A 26,206-nucleotide genomic window follows, 5' to 3' on the forward strand; every position below is an offset into this window, starting at 1 on the left:
ATTAAACTCAATGAAGACAAAGAAATTCTTAATTAATGGATTCTCAAATATATGTATTGTTTTTGGGTGTTTGCTCATCAGATTTAATGGAGTGCAGGGGGCAATGTTCTCACCTCCAAATATATACATAGATATACACATACGCAATGCTGCCAGAAAGCCCAGGTCACCCAAACCATGTTCGCACTATACGTGAATTATCTGGAATCAAGAGTCTCAAAGTTGCAAGATTAGAGTAGATTTCGATTCTTTCAGTTGTTATGTTGCGATGGAATGAGCAAGGCCTAGTGTTTCAACAAGTGACAAAAAAAAAAAAAAAAGGTGGCAGCTGCCGTGGGCGATGGAGTTGGTTAACTTTGTTGTTTGTCTAGGAGGTGTCAGTGTTGATTAGTGCTAAAATAAGGTGGTGTTTGGCCTAAAAACTAGGTGCAATTGTTATAAGGTGATGTGATGGCACAATGCTATTGGTTGTTGAGATTGCACTTGACACATTAGCAACAGCTACTCAAACAACCAAACTACGTTATTTAATTAAAGGGCAATTTGGTAATCCTAACATCTCTGGCGGCATCTGGTGATGGAGACATTTAATTTCGTCTTTAAATTGCACTTTTTACAGAGTACAGGGGGCTTAACTTAGGTCAGGGGGTTTTGTGCTTTTGGTTAATAGTTCAGGGGGTTTAATGCACTTATAACTTTATTACTCCATACAAAACACTATCGTACAACACACTGATTTAACATTCGATTAAAGGTAGTATTAAACCATTGGAATGACCCAATGAAGATTAAACCATTCGAATGACCCAATGAAGATTTCACATTACAAAATTCATCAATCTCAGTTGCGTAGAGTCTATAAATCACTGTATTGAACATTGTCACTGGTAATATATGGTTTTAAACTGGTAATACATGGAGAGAAGAAACAGATTATGAATATTAACGAAAGTTTCACATGTGCAGTAGAATAAGTCTATCCAAAGCTTGTTAGGTCTAATAGTTTTCGGTGTATTGATACTTGTGCGACAGCTTATATTTGCAATTTGTCACTTACTTATCTGGAGACCAAAAGGTTAAATGAAGAAGGGGAGTAACAAAAGGCTAAATGAAGAAAACGAGGATATGGACTATGAAAAAACTTTTCACTCGTATCAATGCCGAAATCCATTGGGACATTGTTAACAATTATTGCATACTATGACTATGAGATTATATTAAATGGATGTAGAAGCAGTTCCTAAATAGGTATGAAGATATTTAAATGAAACAACCTGAAGGATTCATTTCTAAAGGGAAAGAAAATAAAGTATTTAAGCTTAAAAGATGCATTTATGATCTCAAACAAGCTTGTGCCTATAAAATGATCTCCAACAAGCTTGTGCTTTTGCCAAACGCACCACCAAACACAAAAGGATGCCACCCTCCAAAAATCAGGAGCTTGGGATCACACGAAACACCCTCTCTATCACTCTCCAAACAAGTCAAAAATAAGACTCCACTCACTAAAAATGATGGATGTATGTTTATCTGTCGCACTCAGATTTTTCAACCGGAGAAAAATGCAACCAACAACTATGGAAAGGGGTCAACTAATTTGTTTTGGAATATCCATCTAACATTGAGTTTTGATGTGTTAGGTCACCTAAGGATGTGCAAGGACTTTAAAGAATTTCCAACTATCAGCAACTCACTTTAGTGATGGGAGTACAAGTCATTACAAACATTTGCACGATTATTTCTGTAATTTTAACCGGGGACACTGGTTTCTCAAAAGGTTTTTGTCTGAGGGTGGAAAGGTGAGGAGGTCAGGATAATTCACCCATATAATTTTAAATGTACAACTTTAAGTACTCCAAATTAGAAAATGTGCACAGATGGTATTTTATTGGGCAAGGAGGCAGAGAGAAACCTTCCTAGAAAGGGATAATAGAAATACTTGAAACAATTTTCCTAAAAGGAAGCACTCAGATGCAAAAACATATCCATATATGTGGACGAATTTCTTGCTCACCATTGAGCAAGAGATCATTTTCGTATGTCTATATATATATACATATATATATATATTTGTTCAAGGAAAAAATGCCTTTTTTTTTTTTCATGACAAATAACTCACACATCCGCTCTTCATAAATTGTTTTTCACCAGATTTGAATTCACATGTTAAGCATGATCTTGGTGAAGGAAACTCTTGCCCCCTTATCAATGCATTTGTGCGTAGAGGGTACCACCCATAATTATGTAAAACTTCTTCATCATTTATTCATGTTCCCTATTACTCAAATTATAACAGTAATTCTATAAAATCAAAAACAATTTACCCAAAAAAATAAATTAAAGCAAAAACAAACATACTACAGTAATCAATATAAATATGTATATATATAAGCACAAATATACAAATGAACGTATTATCATGGCACTGATAGGGTAGCAAGGTTCAGTACACAAAAGCCTATGACAACAAATAAGAAAGCTGAATAGACAATGCAACACAAACCAATTAGATTTATCGGGATTTTTATAGAACCTGCCTGCTAAATACTGATATTGAAAATCCATTTTTATATTCATAATCTCGATAGCTTAATCCAAGCTACATTGCCCTTTAAGTAGACAAGGTATATCTATTCATTTCAAAAGGTAAAAACAAGTATAAAAACAGAAGCATTCAAATTGAAAGTTAGACCTTAGGTCAAGAAACATAGCACAGCAATAAGACCAGGATGATACTCCATAAAACTGCCACTTAGAAAAGAGAAGTCCCCTTCCCCTCCTTATCTCCACCAATCTCAAAATGCTTGCACCTCTGCAATAAAAGGGCAACAATCACATGTCCATAAAGAACAAGAAAGGAACACTTAAGGAATCGAAAACAAAAGAGCAAATGGAAGTTGAGAAGCTAACCTTGATTGGGTGCTGTGATACATGCTTGAACCCCTGGCATTGCAGCCTCGGCACAATCTTCTTTGTAGTTTTCGCCTACACAGAGAAAGCAATGTTGTAAAATTTTTCCCTGGCTAAATTTATAAGATAGGACCTTCATGGGGAAAGAAGTGCATAGGTTAGTTAAAACGTGGATGAGGGTCATTTCAAATAAGATACATACCTTGTGAAGTAAAGAGACATAATAGAAATAGGTTTTACCTTCTTGTGGAAAATAGGTTTGGTTTGTCCACCATAACCTGACTGTTTCCAATCATACCGGCACTTGCCTTGCACAGCCAAACTATCCTTTCCCTTCTTGTACTGCGTAATCTTATGCAAGGTGTGCTTCCGGCATTCCTTAGACTTGCAATATGTCTTCTTTGTCTTTGGAACGTTCACCTGCAAGAACAGATCATATTACATCAAAATGGAAATAGGAAAAATTAATGCTAAAAATGTGCAATCTGGTAAGAGAGAATTTTCATTCATGCTTTTGCATCTAAAAACTAGGAAATAAAAATGATAGGGATCTCACCTAGAAGTTTCAATATTATAGACACCTCATAGTTAACTAAGAACTTGGAAAAAACAATGGGAACCAATAAAATCAATGGAAACATAATACAAAAAAATCATAACACACTCACAATTCATAAGAATTCCATGAAACACACAAGTTAGCTCATGGAGCATGCTTATTGGAGACGTTGCAATATATGTCAAGGAGCCCTCAGTTGAATGTGTACATAAAATATACGAGTCCAAAGGCAGGGTAAGAAATGGTTTAGCTAATGGACAGAGCAACTCTTCTACTCTTCCAGAACCAGTAACAAGTAAACCATGTCAAACCAAGACTAGAGCAATCAATATCTGAACAGAACTGATTCAAAGTTCACCTAGAATGGTTTCTGCTGTGAAATGAAAGTTATAGGATATATATATATATATATACATATATATATATATATACAAGAGTAATTCAAAGGAGAAACATAAATATCTGATAGAATTCGATTCATTTTAGTAATGACCCATCCGAACCACAACTGAACATTTGGAGTGGGGGGTGGATTGAAGCTATACCATATAAAGCTCTTAGAATTTCTGCCACTACAAATCATATACCTTTTGACCAACTTTTTGTCTTCCATACAACAACTTATTTTTGCTATGCAGCCATCATAAGCAGCTGTTTGCTACATATGTAATGACTAATGACTAGTGCCTTATTGAGAAAATCTAGTATACAGGGCTGTATAATAAAGGAAAGCCCAATGAGGGTCTGGAAGACGTGCTAAGATGATGATACACACAACTTTATATACTTCCACCGTATTGAACAGACAATATCACTGTTAAATATAAATCCCTGCTGGCAGCTGTAAAAGCTGATTGTAGAGAGATGCCTGAGAAATTCAATAAGTAGTCAAAGGAGAATAATGTTGAAGTGCCACAAATTCCAGCTTCCATATCTTTTCAAATATGATAGAATTATGTGCAACTGATTTTCAATCTATATCAATCCAGCACTTCTAATATTGGAAAATGGAGCTTCATGTTAGCATATATGATACCACAATTTATGGTATGACTAACCATAATAGTAGAGATTTGACTATACATATGTTAGCATATATGGTAGCCACTATTTATGGAATGACTTACCATAATAGCAGAGATTTGACTATGCCATAGAATATGCTTTAGAATAAGTTACGATTTAATTTAGATTTAATTTAGTTTTCTTTCTTATAATATGAGCATATGCTCATTTTATCTATAAATACTAGAGCTATGAACAAGTAATTCATATCATTCAAGCCTTTACACAATTCTCTACTTTTTATATTTTTACTTGGTATCAGAGCCAGGGTGGTCCGACTACAATGAGCGCATTGCGAGTTCGGCACCACCCATTTGGGAATGGTCTAATGTGACATCGTCCATCGTGTTGCGAGTTTAGCACCACTCATTCAAAAATGATCTGACGAGACATAGTTATTTTTTTTGTACGGTCTGAGGAGACATTATTGATTCTTTCATCTATATGGTTTAAACATACGTATGAAGGGGAATGGTCTGAGGAGACATTGTTAATTCTTTCACCTACATGTCTTAAACATGCGAAGAGGAATGGTCTGAGGAGACATTGTTGGTTGTTTACGGTCTGAGGAGACATATTGTTGGTTGTTTACAATCTGAGGAGACCTATTGTTGTTTGTTTACGGTCTGAGGAGATGAGGTTGGTTGTTTACGGTCTGAGGAGACATTTTTGGTTTGTTGATCGACATTTTTAATCTAGTCAAATTTGCACTCTGCAACTTGTAGATTCTGAAGAAGAGTGCTAGCAAGACAATGTTTGAAGATGTGTTGTCCAAGTTAGGCATTTCAAATATCCACCCACCAACTTGAGGGGGAGTGTTAGCATATATGATAGCCAAGATTTATGGAATGCCTTACCATATTCGCAGAGATTTGATTTAAATTTGATTTAGTTTCTTTTCTTGTAATATGAGTATGCGCTCTTATTTTATCTATAAATACTAGAGTTGTGAATGAGTGATTGATATCATTCAAGCCTTTACATATTATAGATCTCATTCAAGCCTTTACACAATTCTCTCCTTCTTTTTGTATTTCTTCTTGGTATCAGAGCCAGGGTGGTCCGACAGCAATGAGGGCATTGTGAGTTGGGCACCACCCATTCGGGAATGGTCTAATAGCCATCTGAGAGGTGTCGGGTAGGCAGGGTGATTCGACCTCAATGAGGGCGTTGCGAGTTTGGCATCACCCATTCAGAAACAGTCTAAGGAGACAATTGTTTCTTTTTTATGGTCTGAGGAGACATATTTATTCTTTTTTATGGTTTGAGGAGACATAGTTGTTTCTTTTTTATGGTCTGAGGAGACGTTATTGATTCTTCTTTCATCTACATTGTTTAAACATATGCATGAAGGGGAATGGTCTGAGGAGACATTATTGATTCTTCCATCTACATATTTTAAACATGTAAAGGGAAATAGCCTGAGGAGACATTGTTGGTTGTTTATGGTCTGCGAAGACATAATTGGTTATTTATGGTCTGAGGAGACATTTTTTATTTGTTGATCGGCACTTCATTTGAGAGAAAATCATTGCTAGTTAGATTTTCACTCTGCAACTTGTAGATTCTTACAAAGGGCGTCTGCAAGATTATGTTTGAGAATGCAATGTCCAAGTTGGGCGTTTCAGATATCCACGCACCAACTTGAGGGGGAGTGTTAGCATATATGATACCACGATTTATGGTATGACTTACTATAATAGCACAACTTAGTTTCCTTTCTTGTAATATAAGCATGTGCTCATTTTATCTATACATACTAGAGTTGTGAATGAGTAATTCATATCATTCAAGCCTTTACACAATTCTCTCCTTTTCCACACACACAAAGAATCTTTGGGAACTGATGACTCCTAGCCCAACCTTAGAACGGGAAATGAAGAGTGATGGAGATCAATGGCAGAAATCTTTAAAGGTGTATTTTTTTTTATAAGTAAAAATATATTAGAAAGACATTCAAAAGGGGAACGCGTTCCTAATACACAAAAACGAAAGAGCAAAAGCCAAACCTATGGACCAACAGAGTCCAATAGAACAAAAAAGTCATCGATCGAGGAGCAAGCGCTGCCTCTGACATAACAGGAAAGAGAGCGTAGGATAAAAGACTTAAGGTTTGCAAAAGACGATTCCTTCCCTTCAAAGTTTCTGTTATTTTTCTCTCTCCAAATACACCACCAAACACAATGTGGGGCGACCCTCCAAAAATCACGAGCATGACCAGAAACAGGGCATCTTCTCCAAGCATTAATTAATTGGAAAGAGTGCTTAGGCATTACCCACTGAACCCCAAAAATACTGAATATGAGATTCCAACAATCAGAAGCAACAGGACAATGCATAAGAAGATGGTCCACGGACTCACCATCATTTTTACAAAGACAGCACCAATTAACAATGGTATTACCTCTCTTACGCAGATTATCCAAAGTTAGAATTTTTCCCCAAGTAGTCGTCCAAACAAAGAAGGCAACTCTAAGAGGAGCTTTAGAGCGCCACACTTCCAAGGGAAATCATATCCAATAAAATTAGACAAGCACAAGAACATGGATCGAACTTCGAATCTACCATGAAAAGAGGGAGTCCACAAAATATCATCACAACCTCTGCCAACATCTTTCTGTCTATATGGAACGAACATGGCATACGCTAGATAATATGGGTCCACATGGAGTTTTGAATAATTAGGAGATTTGGTCAACTTTTAGTTACTTTAATTATGCTATTAGGTAAGTATTCATTACCTTAATTATGGGGTAATCATAGAGTCAAATATTGATTACCTCAATTATGGAGTGATTACTTTTATTATGCTATAGAGTCAACTTTTGATTTCCTCAATCATGGGGTAATCTCACGGTCATAAGTTGCTATAAGAAGGGTATGATGTAAACTTCGTGAGGCAATGAATGAATGAATAAAAATATCCTTTGAGATTTCTTTGTGAGTGATTCATAAATTCCGAGAGTGTAAGGACTTCTCTAGGTGTGATACCTAGGTCTTGTTGGAGTGATTCCAATAGGTTTTTTTGTTTTCTGTGTGTGATGGCAATAGGATTTTTCTTATTTTCAAATCCTTTCCCTCTCTTGAACCATAATCTATTTTTCTCACCCTGTTGGTTGGCCAATAGGCAGCTCGTATTCTATTCTCCTAGATTTCCTACATTTCTACTATCAAACCTCCCAAATTTCAGCCCTAATTTTTTGAACTTTCAGCCTCTGAATTCTTTAAGTTCTTAACTATTTAAGGCGGCTCCCTTGTCCAACATCAAAGAGACAAAGGAAAAAGCATCTTTTTATTAACCAAATTGAAATCCAACCCACAAAGCAATATGTCAATATGATTTACATTGAGTCCGGGACCAACACAAATTTGACCATTAATTCCTTGGATTTTATGACTTCAGAAACTACCTCTTCAAAATAAAACATAAATAAAAGGAATACATATATATATATATATATATATATATATATATAGGTGTGATGGACACAACCCACACCCATCCAAAAGAAGTAGAAATTAAAAAATTGAAAAACAATTACCTGTATAAGAAAGAGTAAATCCATAACCATACAGAAATCAATGGCTGGACAAGACACACTACTGAAAGGACAATGCCTCTACTTCCATTAATAATTAACAAGATATGTTCTAGAGGCACACCAAATTGCCAGTTGAGGTCAACAATGAAAAAGCAGTTACAAGTTCATAAAAAATCTACAATATTTTACTTATAAAAAAAATCTACAATATTTGCGTATTATTAACGATTCCCTGCACTTTGAATATATCAGGTCCAACCCATGATTTCTAAAAGGCACTTGATGTGTCCAATTGCAGATATTTGCAAGAATCAGCAACTTAGATCAGTTCAAGTCAGCTAGGAAAACAAATATGCAGGGCATCAGGGTCTGACCATGAGTTGTAGATCACACCCAACTCCAAAAATGAGCTCAAAATATACACCTCTAACTTCAAGTATTATTACTTTCTAAGAGGAAACAAAAAACGCAACTTTTGCTAATTGGTTCAAAGCATCAAACAACAGTCACATTCAAAAAGGAAAAGGTAATAGAACTCATTCAATTCAACAAGTTCAATCCAAACTAATGGAAATTCTATGAACAAAGAAATTCAGGGTCAAAAAGGATCAATAAGTTAGTCAAATAGAAGGTGTAAATATTATTGTCATTCAATTTCCCAATACCAACATTTCAACACTCATGGACATATCAATCACTGTTATGCTTATTGCAGTCACAACAGAACATGTTCAAAATAACATGGACTATAGAATACAATAAGCATTAGCAAAATTATGGGAAAATATCCAAGAAGAGCTTCAAAAGTGTACAAAGTTGGCATTTACAAGCAATCGATTTTGGGCATATAGCAAACCAATAGCTCGGTTTTGTTTATAAGCAATCAATCTTTCCTCCATTTTTCCAGTAGAACAAGCTATAGCATTACACAATTCTATCCGAATTCAATCTCAGGTGTCAATAAACTGAAATCAACATGAACCAAAAGTAACATCTCGTATATTGGTAATAAGGTATGCTAAATTTCACACCAGTTAACTCCTATAAAGAATTCATCCATTAATACCAGAAAATTTATACTAAATACATCAACTCAAAATGTCTGTGTGTGGGTGGGTGTGTGTGTGGATATATATATATATATATATATAGAATGAATGAATTATTTTCTCAATTAAGGTACTACGTATTTGAATTTTGGTTCACGAAAGGGTTTATGGCCTAAGTAGGTTAGATCAAAATAATATTATGAGAGAGTATTTTTTTTCATTTCCTCTTCGTTCTCAACTTCCAGACATTAGTAAGAGAGAAACATGAAGATTAATCGAGAGAGAGAGAGAGGGGGTTTTACCATTGTTGATGACTTGATGCTACCTACAGAGAGATGACGACCGTTGGCTTTCTGAGTACTTTTCAGTTACAGAAATATGGATTTTATATCACCAAGGCAGTAGGGTTAGGGTTTGCGTCGTCTTAGGAGGTGTTAGTGTTCAAAGCGTGTTTTTTTGAAAAAAAAAAAAAACATTTAATTTAATCTTCTCTTTTCTTTTCTTTTATCAATGCAAATGTTTTTTAAGGTTTCCATATATATATATATATATATTATGTTTCAATTTATTCGTTTTTGCTAGATGGGAATATCCCTTTTTAAATCCTTTCTAATCCCAATAAAAAGAAAAACTACTTCAAAGAAGTTAATAATTTTCATAATTTATTATGTTTTAGAAAAATAATGTCATCAATTACTTTGTACACTTAATATCATGATTACCAAAAACTCCTTGGCAATAGTTGTTAGTTGGTTCACTTTTACAGAATAATTTTTGTTTTCTTATAACTGAAAGTAAAAAAATTATACAAAAATTTGCATAGTCAATTTTCTGACAATTGTTTTTTTTTTAAAAATCTCTATTTTCATAAATTTGACATTTATAATTTTTTGAAAATAGTTCAATTTTTCGAGTTCTTGAGAATTTTTTTTTTTTGCGTATCAAAGAATTATTTTATATGAAGGAAGGAAAATTGGAGAAAAAACTAAAGGAAGAACTATATCAATTACTTATTATCTATGTAGTACGGATACGGAGAAGGGACACGATACGATACGGATACTTTGATACGTCAAATTTTTAAAAAGCAAGACACGGGTACGGCGTGGATACGGCTACATATAAATATAAATTTTTATTTTTATACATCTATTCAGTAATAATATTATAAAACTTTAATTTATTTATAATTTCTATACAAAGAGTTGCTCTGAAATGAATTAGAAAATGAAATTATGTCATTATTGTAATGATTTTTATATCATATACACCATTATATCACTACCTTGTCACGAAAGTATTCGTATTATTTTCAAGATTACTGGGTAAACCTGTGTTAAAAATGTTCGAAAAGTCTCGACGAAATGTCCTAGAAGTGTTGGTGTGTAGTACGGATACGGAGAATGGACACGATACGATACGGATACGTTGACACGTCAAATTTTTAAAAAGTAAGACACGGGTACGGCGTGGATACGGCTACATATAATTATAAATTTTTATTTTTATACATCTATTCAGTAATAATATTATAAAACTTTAATTTATTTATAATTTCTATACAAAGAGTTGCTCTAAGATGAATTAGAAAATGAAATTATGTCATTATTGTAATGATTTTTATATCATATACACCATTATATCACTACCTTGTCACGAAAGTATTCGTATTATTTTCAAGATTACTGGGTAGACCTGTGTTAAAAATGTTCGAAAAGTCTCGACGAAATGTCCTAGAAGTGTTGGCGAAGTGTCTAAAATAATAAAATTAATTTTTATTTATGAACAAGTATATGAAGTGTAGACACGTGTCCGAGGAGTATCGATATCCGGCGCGAGTACAGCTCCTTCATAGAACTATCTGTGCTTCCTAACTTATTATTATTATTATTATTATTATTATTAAATAAAAAATGACATGTGTTATATTAGTTCCATCAATTGACACTCTTCAGTGCTGGGGGAAAAAATTGATACGTGTTATATTAATTTCATCATTATACCCTCATTAGGTATATTAATATCCAAGTAATGCTTCTTTTGGTACGAGGAATAGGAGAGTGGTTGGAGAAAAGGGTTAAAAAGAAAAAGAAAAAAAGAAGACAGTCATAAAAAAAATAATGTCATTCCCATTTGGCTTGGTTAAGTGAGAGAGTACAAAAGAAATTGATACCATCTCTAGTTAAGGCTAAGAAATGAGAAGTTAATCTATATGGTTTCTTGCACACCTTAATTATCTAAACTTTTTTTTCTTTTTAGTCTGGCAATGATTAGTAGTTAGTTAGGTTAAGAAAAATCGAACCTAGGAGGGTGGGAAGGTGTAATGACCTAATCATTTTCCTCCCTTTCATTTTTCTCAAATTTTACGGATAAATTTTTTCCGTTTAATTTACTTTTCCGAGTTTTGTTTCTCGTTACTGGATGTCGTCTCGAGTGCTTGGAAATGGTTTTTGAGACTCTTTCGTTTGGATTGACAACTTCCTTTAAGGACCAAGTCATTTACACATTTCATTTTTTTGACACTATTCACTTTTTGTCCTTTTCCCTATTTTGTCTTTTTCCCCATTGGTCACTGTTTGGCACAACTCCACTTTTCATGCTCGAAGTTGATTTTTGACTTCACGTGCCTTCATCCTAAGTGGTTTTCACAAAATACGTATCTTTACTTTTGTAGAAAAATACTCTGGTTGCTCCCGATATCCATAGGGCATGGATGCACAGTTTTTCAGAATCTTTTTCTTTTCTTGGGGTGTTTTTCATAAATATCTTTTGAAGATATTTTATTTCAGGGGTTTTTAAGAAAATATTTTTTGAAGATATTTTCATTCTGGGTCATTAGTGCAGTTAACCCTTTTTGGAGGGGCCATTGTGCAATTAACGAAAGTTATTGCAAAAATACCTTGTTTTGAACCTGGATCCTCGTACGGAATTCATTTTCACATTTTGTCGAGTCGTGTACTCTTAGAATTTCCTCCTGGTCGTTTTTCCCAGTTTTGGAGATTTCTGACCCCGGTTACCGCCGAACTTGTTTAGGCATCTCTCTCTGCTCGGGACTCGATTTTTGACGTCGTTTCTTTTGTTATTCATATTTTCTCGTTTCAGTTCTTTTTCGTTCACAAAGTTTTGTCGTTTGAGCGCGTTTGCTCCAATTTCACTTTTCCAGACCCGGCGGGGCCCTTTCGGGGCACTTTTTGGAATTTCTATAAATAGTTGCCCTAACTTTTAAAGAGAACATTTCAGCCCTTCTTCCTCCTCTTGGCTGGCAGCCATGGGAGCCCAAGGGGCTGCCACCACTCTTTCTTCTTCTCCACTTGATTTCCTTTGTACAAAGTCTTCCGCCTTAACGTTTATCGTAGGCCTCGTCATGCTCTACCTTTCCCCCTTATTAGAATCCATTTCTGACCATTTTTGAGTTCGGGTTACAAGTTCGGGTTTGGATTTTCATGGTACCTCAAAGGTTAAAGTTGTTCCTCTCATTGTCCCTGACATAACCCCGTGGTATCGTCGGATTCGAAACACTTTTCTTTTGGTGGGGAATTGAGATTTTCATCTCAAATTGAAGTAGGGGATGTTATAGTTTATATTCTTGATGTATTGCATGCTATTGATGCTTATACAACTCAATTACATGTCTTTGTATTAAATCTAGAGATTTTATTATTTATTTTTCTTGTGTGAGATTTGATTTTCCCAATTGGTTATAGCTTGGTTTAAACATGTGGCATGACCTTAAATTACCCCTTGATATGTTCATTGACATATATTAAATTGAGAGCATTTGGACAAGTATTGAAGTTTTTATTTAATATTTTTCTTGAATGAAAATTTAATTCATGTGACCTTATCTAGCTTGAAATCAAAATGTAATGTCATATTATATTAGGCCCTAATATACTCTTCAACATATGCGAATTTGAGAGCATTTGAAGATGTTTTAAAATCTAGAGATAATTAATTAATTAGATTAATTAATTTATTCCAAGTGCACTATTCACTCCATTGGATTTCCGACTTAATATTATTGATGTGCATATCATATACTTTCACATATATTAAATCGGAAATATTTGATTAGGTTTTGAAACCTTTCATTTATTATTTTTCTTGTATGAAGGTTTAATTATCATGGTTGTAACTTGCATGGAATCACTTGTATTAGGCTATTAAATCAAGTTTTGGCATGTTATATAACATACTTTAATTTGAGAGCATTTGGATGAGTTTTGAAATCTAGAGATTTTAATTAAAAAAATTAATTAAAACCTATTCAATGGTTCCATGAGTTTGATAAAGTTCTAACTTAGTATTCATGATTTCCTTCACAAGTTCCTTCACGTGTATCAATTTGAGAATAATTGGATAAGTTTTGAAACTTATGTTTAATTATTTTCTTTGTATGAAACTTAATTCATATTGTTATAACTTGTATTTCATGGGACTTTTAACTTTTTATCATGTATCTAGACTTCTTATAACTTGACTCCATTAATGTGTTTAATGAACTAGTACAATTGTCTTAGAATGATTTAATTATCCATGTATTGCTTAGTAAATAATTAAATCATTAATCTTATACTTGTGGTATATTTACATCAATGAATTCCTTGTGGTTTAAATCCTAGTTTGTAGTCTATGTAGATGTATACCATGACCTCTTGACATTTCACATGGCATCATAGTTGAGAATTTAGGACATGACTTGTGTGTTTCCAAAATCTTTGTTGGGAAGATGTGACGAAATGCAGACATTCACATCTGGACAGATAAGCACACCGATGATAAAATTACAAGATAGTAACTATAAAGATAGAGAAGTGAGTGACCTCAATAATTATGTGTAGCAGCTTGTTCAAGAAAGGAAGGGTAAAATATGGAATGACATGAAACTTTGATAAGAGATTATATATATATTCTTTTTCTAGTGACAAACTATTTTTTATATAAATATCATGAAGTTTTGTCCTGAACTACAGCAAGAAAGGACCAAAGCTCTGCTTTTCATTAAAATGGTCCACTTGTGTTTAATCCAGGGTTTACGACGTATAAGGATGATGGAGAAACAAGTGTTGGGAAAGAGAGAGAGTCTGGAAACCAGGATGAAGAACATATTTTGGCAAATGAGTAAATTAAGGTAATTCTATCTTCTAATTTTTATTTTTCTGCATCTCACAGGTTTGGGAAGGAGGAATCTCATGTGATGGTATTTTTTAAATTTCAAATTGATTGGTAATTAAACTTTGCATTTCCCAAATTTAGTTGTCCAAACTATGAAGGATGTGAATTATTTGGATAATGTTTAGAATATATTTTCTTTTTGGGTTTAGTAAGAAATCTTATAAACTAATGAAAGCATGTACAAAGCTATATGAGCATATATCTATAAACGAAGTACAAGATAATGTGTGCTGTCAAATCTTTACCAAAGAGGGAAAAAAAAATAAAAAATAAAAAATCCATGGATTGTGCTAGAAATTTGATCACCTATTTAATGAGGAAAAAAAAAAAAAAAAGAAGAAGAAGACATTTGGTCACTTAGATTTTGCTACAATTTAAGAGGTTTCCTTCTTTTTTGTTTTCTAGTGTTTTTCACATGGTTGTGGATGGAATTGAGGTTTAAAATTCTGAATTAAAGGAATAGAAAGCGGTGGATTCCTTCAACGTGATTTTTACTACCTGAATCATGTTTTGACCATTTCTTTGTGTCAAACTTTATATGTTAAGAAAAAATATATATATATTTATATATTACGAAAAAAATGACCACATGGATAACCACAATTTTTCTAGTTTCTACTACATAATTTTCCACCTTATTAGGACTGTAGGATTTAGGTTGGCAAATTTCGTGTCTAAATTTTGAGTTTTTAATATATTTTTAGTTTGAATTTAAAAAGTCAGTGTCAAATTAGTTGCTGGATTGATCAACTACTATTTAAAAAAAAATAACGTACAGGGAATGCATGCATCATACGTATTCACATCCACACTAGATTGGTGAGTAAACATATATGTGTTAGATTAACTAACATATTTGGTGAATCTGATTGATTTTTTTTTTTTTCAGTGATCATTTTTGGACAGGCTAGTATTTGGAAGTGGACGTAATTTTACTACAGTTACCATCCAAGTGACTGAAGTAAAAAGGCGGCGGATCCAATCCTTTGGGTTCTCTCTTGCTAATGCCAAGAAAACATAATGGCCTTCAATTCAAGGGGCACCAAGAGTGTGGGATCACACGAAACACCCTCTCCAAGCGTCAATCAGACCTCTCGAAGACACCAAACAAGTCAAAAATAAAACTCCACTCACTGAAAATGATGGATATATGTTATATGTCGCACTCAGATTTTTCAACCGGAGAACAATGCAAGCGACGACTATGGAAAGAGGTCAATTAATTTGTTTTGGAATATCCATCTAACCTTGAGTTTTGATGTATTAGGTCACCTAAGGATGTGCAAGGACTTTACCAAATTTCCAACTATCCGCAACTCACTTTAGTGATGGCAGTAGAAGTCATTACAAACATTTGCACGGTTATTTCTGTAATTTTAACCAGGGAGACTGGTTTTTCAAAAGGTTTTTGTCAGAGGGTGAAAACGTGAGGAGGTCAGCATAATTCACCCACATAATTTTAACTGTAGTACTCTATATTAGAAAATGTGCACAGATTGTATTTTAATAGGCAGGGAGGGAGAGAGAAACCATCCTACTTGAAACAATTTTCCTAAAAGGAAGCACTCAGATGCAAAAACATATCCATATATGTGAACAAATTTCTTGCTCACCGTTAAGCAAGAGATCATTTCCGTATGTCTATATATACAAATATAATAAAAATAAAAAGTTAAAAATTATTTTGTTAAAGTAAAAAATGCATTTTTTTTTATGACAAATAACTCACACATCCGCTCTTCATAAATTCTTTTCCACCAGATTTGAATTCAAATGTTAAGCATCATCTTGGTGAAGGAAACTCTTGCCCCCTTATCAATGCATTTGTGCATATAGAGGGTACCACCATAATTATGTAAAACTTCTTCATCATTTATTCATGTTCCCTATTACTCAAATTATAAGAGTAGTTCTATAAAATCAAAAACAATTTACCCAAAAAAATAAATTAAAGCAAAAACAAACATACTACAGTAATCAATATAAATATGTATATATATAAGCACAAATATACAAATGAAGGTATTATCATGGCACTGATAGGGTAGCAAGGTTCAGTACACAAAAGCCTATGACAACAAATAAGAAAACCGAATAGACAATGCAACACAAACCAATTAGATTTATCGGGAGTTTTATAGAACCTGCCTGCTAAATACTGATATTTAAAATCCATTTTTATGTTCATAATCGCGATAGCTTAATCCAAGCTACATTGCCCTTCAAGTATGCAAGGTATATCTATTCATTTCAAAAGGTAAAAACAAGCATAAAAACAGAAGCATTCAAATTGAAAGTTAAACCTTAGGTCAAGAAACATAGCACAGCAATAAGACCAGGATGATACTCCATAAAACTGCCACTTAGAAAAGATAAGTCCCCTTCCCCTTCTTATCTCCCGACATAATAGAAATAGGTTTTACCTCCGTGTGGAAAACAGGTTTGGTTTGTCCACCACAACCTGACTGTTTCCGATCATACCGGCGCTTGCCCTGCACAGCCAAACTATCCTTTCCCTTCTTGTACTGCGTAACATTATGCAAGGTGTGCTTCCGGCATTCCTTAGACTTGCAATATGTCTTCTTTGTCTTTGGAACATTCACCTGCAAGATACAGATCATATTACATCAAAATGGAAATAGGAAAAATGAATGCTAAAAATGTGCAATCTGGTAAGAGAGCATTTTCATTCTTGCTTTTACTTGAGATTAAGTTTTGCTGCATTTGCATCTAAAAACTAGGAAATAAAAATGATAGGATCTCACCTAGAAGTTTCAATATTATAGACACCTCATAGTTAACTAAGAACTTGGAAAAAACAATGGGAACCAATAAAATCAAAGGAAACGTAATACAAAAAATCATAACACACTCACAATTCATAAGAATTCCATGAAACACACAAGTTAGCTCGTGGAGCACGCTTATTGGAGACGTTGCAAAATATGTCAAGGAGCCCTCAGTTGATTGTGTACATAGAATATACGAATCCATACGCAGGGTAAGAAATGGTTTAGCTAATGGAGAGAGTAACTCTCCAGAACCAGTAACAAGTAAACGATGTCAAACCAAGACTAGAGCAATCAACATCTGAACGGAACTGATTCAAAGTTCTCCTAGAATAGTTTCTACTGTGAAATGAAAGTTATAGGATATATATATATATACGAGTATGTCAAAGGAGAAATATAAATATCTGATAGAATTCGATTCATTTTAGCAATGACCCATCTGAACCACAACTGAACGTTTGGAGAGGGGGGTGGATTGAAGCTATACCATATAAAGCTCTTAGAATTTCCACCACTACAAATCCTATACCTTTTGACCAACCTTTTCTCTTCCATACAACAACTTATTTTTGCCATGCTGCCATCATTAGCAGCTGTTTGCTACATACGTAATGACTAATGACTAGTGCCTTATTGAGAAAATCTAGTATACAGGGTTGTATAATAAAGGAAAGCCCAATGAGGGTCTGGAAGACGTGCTAAGATGACGATACACACAACTTTATATACTTCCACCGTATTGAACAGACAATATCACTGTTAAATATAAATCCCTGCTGGCGGCTGTAAAAGCTGATTGTAGAGAGATGCCTGAGAAATTCAATAAGTAGTCAAAGGAGAATAATGTTGAAGTGCCACAAATTCCAGCTTCCATATCTTTTCAAATATGATAGAATTATGTGCAACTGATTTTCAATCTATATCAATCCAGCACTTCTAATATTGGAAAATGGAGCATCCCCCCTCCTTTTCCACACACACAAAGAATCTTTGGGAACTGATGACTCCTAGCCCAACCTTAGAAGGGGGAATAAAGAGTGATGGAAATCAATGGCAGAAATTTTTAAAGGTGTATAAAAGGCGCCAAAAGGAGGATTCTAAGATTCGAGCTGGCATACGCTAGATAATATGGGTCCACATGGAGTTTTGAATAATTGGGAGATTTGGTCAACTTTTAGTTACTTTAATTATGCTATTAGGGAAGTATTGATTACCTTAATTATGGGGTAATCATAGAGTCAAATATTGATTACCTTAATTATGGAGTGATTACTTTTATTATGCTATAGAGTCAACTTTTTATTACCTCAATCATGGGGTAATCTCAGGGTCATAAGTTGCTATAAGTAGGGTATGATGTAAACTTGGTGAGGCAATGAATGAATGAATAAAAATATCCTTTGAGATTTATCTGTGAGTGATTCACAAATTCCGAGGGTGTGAGGACTTCTCTAGGTGTGATACCTAGGCCTGCTGGAGTGATTCCAATAGGGTTTTTTTTGGTGTTCTGGGTGTATGCCAATAGGCTTTTTCTTATTTTCAAATCCTTTCTCTCTCTTGAACCATAATCTATTTTTCTGACCCTGTTGGAGTGATGCCGCCAATAGACAGCTTGTATTCTATTCTCCTTGATTTCCAACATTTCTACTATCAAACATCCCAAATTTTAGCCCTAGTTCTTTGAACTTTCAGCCTCTGAATTCTTTAAGTTCTTAACTATGTAAGGCTGCTCCCTTGTCCAACATCAAAGAGACAAAGGAAAAAGCATCTTTTTATTAACCAAATTGAAATCCAACCCACAAAGCAATATGTCAATATGATGTACTTTGAGTATGGGACCAACACAAATTTGACCACTACTTCCTTGGCTTTTATGACTTCAGAAACTACCTCTTCAAAATAAAACATAAAAAAAAGGAATATATATATATATATATATAAGGGGTGATGGACACAACCCCCACCCATTCAAAAGAAGTAGAAATTAAAAAAATTGAAAAACAATTACCTGTATAAAGAAAAAGTAAATCCACAACCATACAAAAATCAATGGCTGGACAAGACACACTACTGAAAGAACAATGCCTCTACTTCCTTAATAATTAACAAGAGATGACCTAGAGGCACACCACATTGCCAGTTGACGTCAACAATGAAAAAACAGTTACACGTTCATCAATAATCTACAATATTTTACTTATAAAAAAAAAAATCTACAATATTTGCGAATTATTAATGATTCCGTGCACACTGAATATCAGGTCCAACCCATGATTTCTAGAAGGCACTCGATGTGTCCAATTGCAGATATTTGCAAGAATCAGCAACTTAGATCAGTTCAAGTCAGCTAGGAAAACAAATATGCAGGGCATCAGGGTCTGACCATGAGTTGTAGATCACCACCAACTCCAAAAATGAGCTCAAAATATACACCTTCAACTTCAAGTATTATTACTTTCTAAGAGGTAACAAACAACGCAACTTTTGCTAATTGGTTCAAAGCATCAAACAACAGTCACATTCAAAAAAGGAAAAGGCAATAGAATTGATTCAATTCAATAAGTTCAATCCAAACTAATGGAAATTCTATGAACAAAGAAATTCAGGGTCAAAAAGGATCAATAAGTTAGTCAAATAGAAGGTTAAAATATTTTCGTCATCCAATTTCCCAATACCAACAGTTCAACACTCATGGACATATCAATCACTGTTATGCTTATTGTAGGCACTACTAGTTAGAACAGAATATGTTCAAAATAGCATGGACTATATATAATACAATTAGCATTAGCATAATAATGGGAAAATATCCAAGAAGAGCTTCAAAAGTGTACAAAGTTTGTGTTTACAAGCAATCGATTTTGGGCATATAGCAAACCAATAGCTCGGTTTTGTTTATAAGTAATCAATCTTTCCTCCATTTTTCCAGTAGAACAAGCTATAGAATTACAAAATTCTATCAGAATTCAATCTCAGGTGTCAAAAAACTGAAATCTACATGAACCAAAAGTAACATCTCGTCTATGAAGGATTCATCCATTAAAACCAGAAAATCTATACTAAATACATCAACTCAAAATGGCTGTGTGTGTGGGTGGGTGTGTATATATATAGCTAAATTTCACACCAGTGAACTCCTATGAAGGATTCATCCATTAAAACCAGAAAATCTATACTAAATACATCAACTCAAAATGTCTGTGTGTGGGTGGGTGTATATATATATAGCATGAATCATTTATTTTCTCAATTAAGGTACTACAGATTTGAATTTTGGTTCAAGAAAGGGTTGATGGCCATGTTAAGTAGGTTAGATCAAAATAACATTATGAGAGAGAATTTGTTTTCATTTCCTCTTCGTTCTCAACTTCCAGACATTAGTAGGAGAGAAACATTAAGATTAATCGAGAGAGAGATGGGGTTTTACCATTGTTGATGACTTGATGCTACCTACAGCGAGACGACGACCGTTAGGGATTTCTGAGTGCTCCCCGTACTTTTCAGTTACGGAAATATGGATTTTATATCACCACGGCAGTAGTCTTAGGGTTTGCGTCGTCTTAGTGGGGTGTTAGTGTTCAAAGCGTGTTTTCTTTTAAAAAAAAAAAAAACACAAAAAATTTAATTTAATCTTCTCCTTTCTTTTCTTTTATCAATGCAATTTTTTTTTTTTTTTTAAGTTTCCGTATATAGTTTTTTATTTATGTTTATATTTATTCGGTTTTTGCTAGACGGGGGAATATCCCTTTTTAAATCCTTTCTAATCCCAATAAAAAGAAAAACTACTTCAAAGAAGTTAATAATTTTCATAATTTATTATGTTTTAGAAAAATAATGTCATCAATTACTTTTTTTACACTTAATACAGCTCTCAAATCATGATTACCAAAAACTCTATTTTCATAGATTTGACGTTTATAATTCTTTGAAAAATAGTTCTATTTTTCGAGTTCTTGAGATTTTTTTTTTTTTTTTTTTTTTTTTTTTTTTTTTTGCGTATCAATGAATTATTTTTATATGAAGGAAGGAAAATTGGACAGAAAAAACTAAAGAACTATACCAATTATTTATTATCTTTGTAGCACAGACACAATACGATACGGATACGTTAACACGTCAAATTTTTAAAAAGTAAGACATGGGTATGACGTAGACACGGCTACATATAAATATAATTTTTTATTTTTATACATCTATTTAGTAATAGTATTATAAAACTTTAATTTATTTATAATTTCTATACTAAGAGTTGCTCTGAAATGAATTAGAAAATAAAATTATGTCATTATTGTGATGATTTTTATATCATATATACCATAATTTCACTTCTTTGTCACGAAAGTATTCATATTACTTTCAAGATTAATGGGTAGACCTGTGTTAAAAATATCAGGAAAGTCTCGGTGAAGTGTCTGAAAAGTGTCAGCGAAGTATCCAAAACAATAAAATTAATTTTTATTTATGGACACGTATATGAAGTGCCAGACAAGTACCCGAGGAATGTCGGTATCCGAAACGGGTAGGGCTCCTTTGTAGAAGTGTCCGTGCTTCCTAATTTATTATTATTATTATTATTATTATTATTATAAAATAAAAAATAAAAAATGATATGTGTTATATTAGTTTCATCAATTGACACTCTTCATTGCTGGGAAAAAAATTGATACGTGTTATATTAATTTCATCATTATACCCTCATTAGATATATTAATATCCGGGTAATGCTTCTTTTGGTACGAGGAATAGGAGAGTGGTTGGAGAAAAAGGTTGAAAAGAAAAGGAAAAAAAGAAGACAGTCATAAGGAAAAGAATGTGTCATTCTCATTTGACTTGGTTAAGTGAAAGAGTATAAAAGAAATTGATACTATCTCTAGTTAAGGCTAAGAACTGAGAAGTTAATCTATATGGTTTCTTGCACACCTTAATTATCTTAACTTTTTTTTTTTTAGTCTGGCAATGATTAGTAGTTAGTTGGGAGAGGGAAAATCGAACCTAGGAGGGTGGGCAGGCCCGACCCTTTTACCATTCAGGCAACATCGCCACGTCTAATTATCTAAACTAATATGCAAGTAATTGTTGAATTCAAAAGCATGCAAAACATTGAAATGTAATAATGTTTACATTATATACAACATCAGGCGGTTCAACCATAAGGTGATAGAGGTAATTGCCTAAGAGCATCTCCAATGGGCTCTCCGAATTTAGGCTCTCCGAATTTGCCACATCAGCATTTTTCAATAGTCACGTCAGCATTTCTCATAGCCACATCAGCATTTCCCATAGCCACGTCAGCGTTTTAGAGTCTCCAAATTTTAGCTATTGCATGTACTCCAATGGTGCATTTTCGCTCTCAAAAAATATTAATATTTTAATAAATTTTATTTTTTAACTTTTTCCTAACAATTATATTTCTAACGGCTATATTTAATTATTTATAACAGCTATATTTTTCATCTTATATAAAGAACTATTTGTTCATCTCATCATCATTACATTTATCTCAACTTATTCTAGCAAAATATCAATTCACATCTCCTTCAATCTCAAAATTCCAATGGCTTCCTCATCACGATTTTTTCCTTTGTCAAGCTCTAATTCTTCTTCTTCATCATCCTCTTCATCAGATAACCCTATTGACTCGATGATTCAACATAATCAAGACGCCTTTCGTTTGATTTTGAATTCAGTGAACCTAGAGATAGTAGAGCAAGTTTTTAAACTCCTTTTAACTGAAAATTTAATAACAAAATGTTTTCTTTAATGGATTTGTCTGTTGCTTTTATTTCATCAAATTTTACATGCTTCAAAGAGTACTAAATAATCTGTGTAGGTTGTTTTTCCTGTCTTGGAGAAATTGGGACTCTCCGATGTAAGCATCATCTTTGAAGATATTTGGTATGGCCATGTCCCAGCAGCCTCATTTAGCAAAGTTAGAAAGCTGTGGCTGATTCACTTCCACATGTTTGTGAACATTCCTACCCTGCTGCTACAGAGGTTTGAAGTTGTTGAAAAACTCACTGTGAAATATTGTTCTTTATTACAAGTTGTCTTCAACCTTGAAGGACTTGAAGACATCAAAAGAGGAGCAGCAGTGTTTTCTCAAATAACAAAGTTGGACCCCTACCACAACCTAACATCTTTAACAGTTGTATCTTGCCACAGCCTGAAATATTTATTCTCACTCTCAATCGCAAGATATCTCACAAATATTGAAAAACTGAGGGTCGTTTGGTGTGATGCGATTGAAGAAATAATTAAAAATGAAGATCAAGGTGAAGAGGATGGTGCCATGGATGAAATTGTGTTTCCCAAGTTACAGTCTATGGAGCTTTCCTATCTACCAAACCTCACAAGTTTTTGTTGGGCAAAAAATGCTTTTAAATTGCCATCCCTACGGAATGTTAGGCTGATAAGATGTGACAAAATGCAAACATTTACATCTGGACAGATAAGCACACCGGTAATAAAATTATGTAATGATAACTTTGAACTTGAAGAATTGAGTGACCTCAATAATTATGTGCAACAGCGTGTTCAAGAAAGAAAGGGTAAATATGAAATGTCATTAAACTTTGATAGGAGATTATATATATATATATATTCTTTTTCCTACATAGTAGTGACAAACTATTTTTATTTTATAAATATTATGAAGTTTTATCCACTTGTGTTTAATTCAGGGATTACTACGTATAAGGATGATGAAGGAACAAGTCTTGGCAAATAGAGAGAGTCTGGAAACCATGATGAAGAAGATATTTTGCTAAATGAGTAAATTAAGGTAATTCTATCTTTTAATTTTTATCTTTCTGCATCTCACAGGTTTGGGAAGGGGGAATCTGCTATTTTTAAATTTTCAAATTGATAATGTGTGCTGTCAAATCTTCATTCAACTTAACTTTTTTAACCTTTTCGAATATGAATCAAAGTACAAGATAATGTGTGCTGTCAAATCTTTACCAAAGAAAGGGAAAAAAATAAAAAATAAAAAAATCCTTAGATTGTGCTAGAAATTTGTCACCTATTTAACGAAAAAAAAAAAAAACGAAGAAGAAGACATTTGGTCACTTAGATTTAGCTACAATTTAAGAGGTTTCCTTTTTTTTTCTAGTGTTTTTCACATGGTTGTGGATGGAAATCAGGTTTAAAATTCTGAATTAAAGGAATAGAAAGAGGTGGATTCCTTCAACGTGATTTTTACTACCTGAATCATGTTTTGACCATTTCTTTGTGTCAAACTTTATATGTTATGCCAAAAAAAAAAAAAAAAAAACTTTATATATTATGAAAAAAATGACCACATGGATAATCACATTTTTCTAGTTTCTACCATATAATTTTCCACCTTATTAGGACAGTAGGATTTAGGTTGGCAAATTTCGTGTCTAAATTTTGAGTTTGTAATATATTTTTAGTTTGAATTTAAAAAGTCTGTCAAATTAGTTGCTGGATTGATCAACTACTATTTAAAAAAAATAACAATCAGGGAATGCATGCATCATATGCATTCACATTCACACTAGATTGGTGAGTAAACAAAGATGTGTTAGATTAACATATTTGGTGAATCTGATTGATTTTTTTTTTTTTTTTTTTAGTGTTCATTTTTGGACAGGCTGGTATTTGGAAGTGGAAGTAAGCTCACAAAAGTGACTGAAGTAAAAACGGTGGCGGATCCAATCCTTTGGGTTCTCTCTTGCTAATATTTATTTGCGGACAACAAAATTGGAAGTTTCATATATGATTTATTGTTTGTGCTATAATGCGTTGGCTTTATTTTATCCCATATTCTTTTTCTGCTCAAGTGTGAATAACTTTGGTGTGTTTTGCTGAAGATTGTTTAGCTATGGTTGAAGTGTATTTTATTTATTTATTTTGGTATGGAGTTATGGTTGAAATATGTTTGTGTTACATGATCTGCTTAACTATTTTTATACCAGTAATGATGTAAAAAATTGTTACAGATAAATGCTCTCAAAACTCTATATTTATTTACTCTTACACGATTTTCACGAGGAAAACCAACATAATTGTTAGGTCTAATAGATTTCGGTGTATTGATACTTGTGCGACAGTTTATATTTGCAATTTGTCATTTACTTATCTAGAGACCAAAAAGGCTAAATGAAGAAGGGGAGTGACAAAAGGCTAAATGATGAAGACGAGGATATTGACTATGAAAAAACTTTTCGCTGGTATCAATGCTGAAATCCATTCGGACATTGTTAACAATTATTGCATACTATATTTGTTAAAAAAAAAACTTTATATATTATGAAAAAAATGACCACATGGATAACCACATTTTTTCTAGTTTCTACCATATAATTTTCCACCTTATTAGGACAATAGGATTTAGGTTGGCAAATTTCGTGTCCAAATTTTGAGTTTCTAATATATTTTTAGTTTGAATTTAAAAAGTTAGTTAGTATCAAATTAGTTGCAATTGATCAACTATTATTTAAAAAAGATAACATACAGGGAATGCATGCATCATATGTATTCATCATTCACACTAGATTGGTGAGTAAACATATATGTGTTAGATTAACTAGTGTTGTTTTAACACGGAGATCAAAGCGTTTGGGACGAGGGATCTAGAGAAGCAGATATAAGTTGATGGAGCGGACCGAGGGTCTAGAGATTCTAGTGGAGAGTTTGGCTACGGTCTTTGTCAGGAGGTAACTAGGGGTTCTAGGATTTCGAAACTGTTGACTAATTGAAGGGGCACCAAATGCTGATATGCAACTTATTTGGGGACACCAAAATTGGAAGTTTCATATATGATTTACTGTTTGTGCTATAATGCACTGACTTTATTTTCTCCCATATTCTTTTTCTGCTCGAGTGTGAATACCGTTGGTGTGTTTTGCTGAAAATCGTTTAACTATGGTTGAAGTGTGTTTTATTTATTTATTTTGGTATGGAGATATGGTTGAAGTCTGTTTATGTGTGACATGATCTGCTTAACTATTTTTATACCAGTAATTATGTAAAAATTTGTTAGAGATAAATGCTCACGAAAGTCTATATTTATTTACTCTATTAGTTTTTTTATTATTTATTACGGAGTATTATTTTGAATTTTATTACTATGTTGCTTACATGTGTAAA

At 33.3% G+C, this 26,206-nt stretch overlaps 2 protein-coding genes across 2 annotated transcripts in view; both read right to left on the reverse strand.

Moving 5' to 3' along the window:
• LOC132304991 (large ribosomal subunit protein eL42-like) lies at positions 1 to 18,734 on the reverse strand. Its single transcript, XM_059802682.1, has 5 exons — positions 18,675 to 18,734; positions 16,724 to 16,903; positions 3,151 to 3,330; positions 2,911 to 2,985; positions 1 to 2,812 (listed from the first exon to the last, which is right to left on the reverse strand). The coding sequence occupies exons 1-5, from the start codon at positions 18,732 to 18,734 to the stop codon at positions 2,753 to 2,755; spliced, it is 555 nt and encodes a 184-aa protein (XP_059658665.1). The 3' UTR covers positions 1 to 2,752.
• Positions 16,843 to 26,206, reverse strand: part of LOC132303283 (large ribosomal subunit protein eL42-like) — a 17,841-nt gene continuing 8,477 nt past the window's right edge. The window contains exon 5 of the transcript XR_009481165.1: positions 16,843 to 16,903. The gene's annotated coding sequence lies outside the window, so the exon portion shown is untranslated. The remainder of the gene's footprint in view (positions 16,904 to 26,206) is intronic.

Source organism: Cornus florida, unplaced genomic scaffold (genome assembly GCF_030987335.1).
Source record: "Cornus florida cultivar Cherokee Brave unplaced genomic scaffold, ASM3098733v1 CherokeeBrave_3.0.0_Hap2_Chr04, whole genome shotgun sequence".
Classification (NCBI taxonomy): Eukaryota; Viridiplantae; Streptophyta; class Magnoliopsida; order Cornales; family Cornaceae; genus Cornus; species Cornus florida.